Below are 3,384 nucleotides of genomic sequence, written 5' to 3'. Positions count from 1 at the left end.
AAGACTCTCGATATCGATTGTGCCACTCTTACCTCTTCTACTATCTCAGAATCAAACAGATCAAGGAGTTGAAGGGTGGCATATTCAAACTGCTCAATACAGTGAAAGGTCCCTCCATGACTGCTGCACAGTTCGTAGACCAAGTCAAAACGAATGGAGAACTTCTTGAAAAGAGGCTCTGTACCATGATGAACACTGTTCGTGGCTCAAACCAATACTGGTACCTGAGAAGAAGTGAAGTGAAACGCATGATAGGGGTCTCCCACTTTCTTTCTCACTTTTAGCTGTGCAGAATATACCTCCGAAGACATTAGAGAGTACTTGCACAAAGTAAACACTGTTCCACCATCATATAACACTGGCAAACTCTGCACAGAAGATCCTGTGTCTGTATCGAGACAGTTTTCTCTAAAGTTTAACGAAATGTTTAATAAAGTTTTAATTAAGGGACAGGTTTTGGGCCCGGTTAGCAAGTTTTATTACAAGAAAGAGTACCAGGCCAGAGGAGCTCCGCACTATCACTGTTTAATCTGGATAGCCAATGCTCCAGTTGTCGGTGAGAGTAGAGCCGAAGATGTCATCAGATTTATAGACGAAAGAGTAACTTGTAACATACCAAATAAAGATACCTGTCCACACCTACACGAAATTGTTACGAGGTACCAGTTACACAAGTGCAGCAATTACTGTAAGAAAAGGAGAAAGTTTAGCAAAAACGTATTTGTTACAAAGGGCAAATTTGGATTTCCTCGCCCAGTTTACGAAGAAACTGTACTGAAAAATGTCCAAAAAAGCATGAAAGCAGAGAAAAGGATATATCACCTTAAACAGAGCGAGGAAGAAGTGAGAGTCAATGATTACAATCCTCTGCTTCTATTATTATGGAAGGCTAATATCGATGTATCCTTTACCAGTGAGTGTTCTCTTGCTCTGGCCGATTATGTGAGTGGCTACGTGACAAAGGCAGAAAGAGGTCACATGCAGGATCTGTGGCAAGACATCTTAGATGATAGAGGCATCTACAGTAAATTGTTTAGAATCGGCATAAGATGTCTCGACAGCCGACCCATTGGACTATACGAAACATGTGATATATTACTCGGTGAGCCACTTTGTAGAAAATCAAGAGAGGTATCATGGATTGATGTAGAAATGCCGCATAAAAGAAAACGAAATTTAACAAAGAAACTCAGTGAAGTTGAAGAAACAGCAGCAAACAATCCATCAACTGAAGACTTTTATGGGGAGGGCCTTGTCACTCACTTTTATCCAAACAGAGCCCAAGAACATGAAGAATATTGCCTTTATGACTTTGTAGCCAAACTCACTTACAAGGGCAAAGATAAAAATGGCGAACAAATCTATAGACCACTACAGAAAGAGCGCCTTCCTAACTTTATTGATTTTGATGTCTATAAAGAAAATCAGAGAGACAGTTTCTATTATGCCATCATTCTCCTTTTCGTGCCGTTTAGAAATGAGGATGAATTAGTTCATGATGGCGAAACTGTCCAAGAAGCATTCGATCGCCACATTGTCGACCACGAAAGGTGTGTCGAAGCAAATGAGAAATTCAGAAAGTTGCTCAAATGTAGAGAGAAATTAAAAGACATACAAGATGCCAGAGCAGCAAACAGAGAAGAGGAAAATGATGTGGAAGACAACGATCCACAGTTGATGGGACAGATTAAAGATGCAATGAATGACGTGAGAGATATGGACACTGGATCTGGTCTCACTATGCAAGAGAGAGAATCGATGCTAAATGTAGACCAAAAACACATCTTTGATCACGTAAAAGCTCATCTCTTGAGGCAAATTGAATACGAAAAGAAATCGAAACAAGAGAAGGAGCAATCAGAAAGTGTAAAACCATTGCACATGTTCATCAGTGGTGTAGGTGGCACCGGTAAATCTTTTCTTATTGAGGCAATTAAAGCACTAGTGAAAAGCCTCTGGTCAACACTGACCAAACAGACATGTGCAGTTTGTGCTCCAACAGGATTGGCAGCTTACAATGTGGGAGATGTGACAGCGCACAGACTGTTTCAGCTGCCAATAGAACACAATGGACAATGTGCCTCATACTGGTCCATACCAAAGGCTAGTCACAAAGTAATGAAAACAGAACTTCAGGATCTGAAAATGGTAATCATTGATGAAGTGTCCATGGTTTCTAGCCTCAATCTCACTTACATACACATGAGAATGAATGACATATTCAAATCAGACGAATGGTTTGGTGGCAAGAATGTCCTCTTTGTTGGTGACATCCTTCAATTGCCACCAGTTCGTGGACAACCAGTGTTTGACAAAGTAACAGCATCAACACTGAAATACAGACTTGGTAGTATGGGTGCAGTGAACATATGGCGTGATACTGTCACCTATGACAAATTGACAATAAATGAAAGACAAAAAACAGACCAGAAATTTTCGGAAATGTTGGACAAAGTGAGACGTGGCTTTCCAGACGATGAGACTCTCGCTACACTTTCCGAAAGGGTATTTTCGGCGCCCATTGAGAAAAAATTTAAAATATTACAACAGGGTGGTAACGCCCCAGTTTGCCTGTTTCCAAAAGTAGACATGTGCAAAGAATTTAATGAAACAATGCTGGCTAATCTACCAAGTCCTACCATAAAAATAAGAGCCACAAATTTAATTAATGGTACTGGCAACATACATGTATGTAGAAAGAAAGATGATGATGATTTAGAAAAAAAGGTTGAGAAAAAGTTAAAAGAATTAAATAAAGATATTAACAATACTGGTGGTTTAGAAGCCAAATTAAAATTGGCTGTGGGGGCTAGAGTAATGTTGCGTTGCAATGTAAATGTTGAAAAGTGATTAGTGAATGGAGCACTTGGTACAGTGCAGGCCATTTCAGAAACACGCATAACAGTTAAATTTGATAAAATAACTGATCTTTGTGAGATTGAAAAAGTCAAGAGAAAGTTTATGGTAATGAAAAATGTCTTTGTGTATAGAAGCCAGTTTCCTTTGATATTAGCTTTTGCTGTTACCATACACAAATGCCAGGGACTGTCACTAGATAATGCAATCATTGATCTGTCTGAAAACGTATTTAGTGCAGGAATGGCTTACGTTGCTCTATCACGAGTAAGAACACTGTCTGGTGTCCATTTGACATGTTTCAACCCTAAATCATTGATGGTTTCCTCTTGTAGCATAAAAGAAATAAACAGGTGGAGACAATTGTACAGGCCAGACCTCCCACAATATGCCATTCCTACAGATTGTGGCAGTAGAAAGCGTACACTTACTGGAACTATTGATGAGCCACAAGCAAAAAATCAAAAAAACATGCCACCACCAAAGGTAGCTTGTGATAAGAGAAGTGGCCATCAGACTGTAAGAACA

At 39.6% G+C, this 3,384-nt stretch overlaps 1 protein-coding gene across 1 annotated transcript in view; it reads left to right on the top strand.

Moving 5' to 3' along the window:
* LOC105314614 (uncharacterized) overlaps positions 1-3,123 on the top strand; it is a gene marked incomplete at its 3' end in the record, with an annotated part of 3,973 nt that extends 850 nt beyond the window's left edge. The window contains exons 2-4 of the mRNA XM_011408890.1: positions 50-220; positions 285-2,671; positions 2,855-3,123. Of these exons, the coding sequence (XP_011407192.1) occupies positions 50-220; positions 285-2,671; positions 2,855-3,123 (2,827 nt within the window). The remainder of the gene's footprint in view (positions 1-49; positions 221-284; positions 2,672-2,854) is intronic.
* Positions 3,124-3,384: the final 261 nt, after the last annotated feature.

Source organism: Amphimedon queenslandica, unplaced genomic scaffold (assembly GCF_000090795.2).
Source record: "Amphimedon queenslandica unplaced genomic scaffold, v1.1 AMPQUscaffold_12733, whole genome shotgun sequence".
In the NCBI taxonomy this organism is placed as follows: domain Eukaryota; kingdom Metazoa; phylum Porifera; class Demospongiae; order Haplosclerida; family Niphatidae; genus Amphimedon; species Amphimedon queenslandica.
This window is presented reverse-complemented; position numbering and strand designations above follow the sequence as displayed.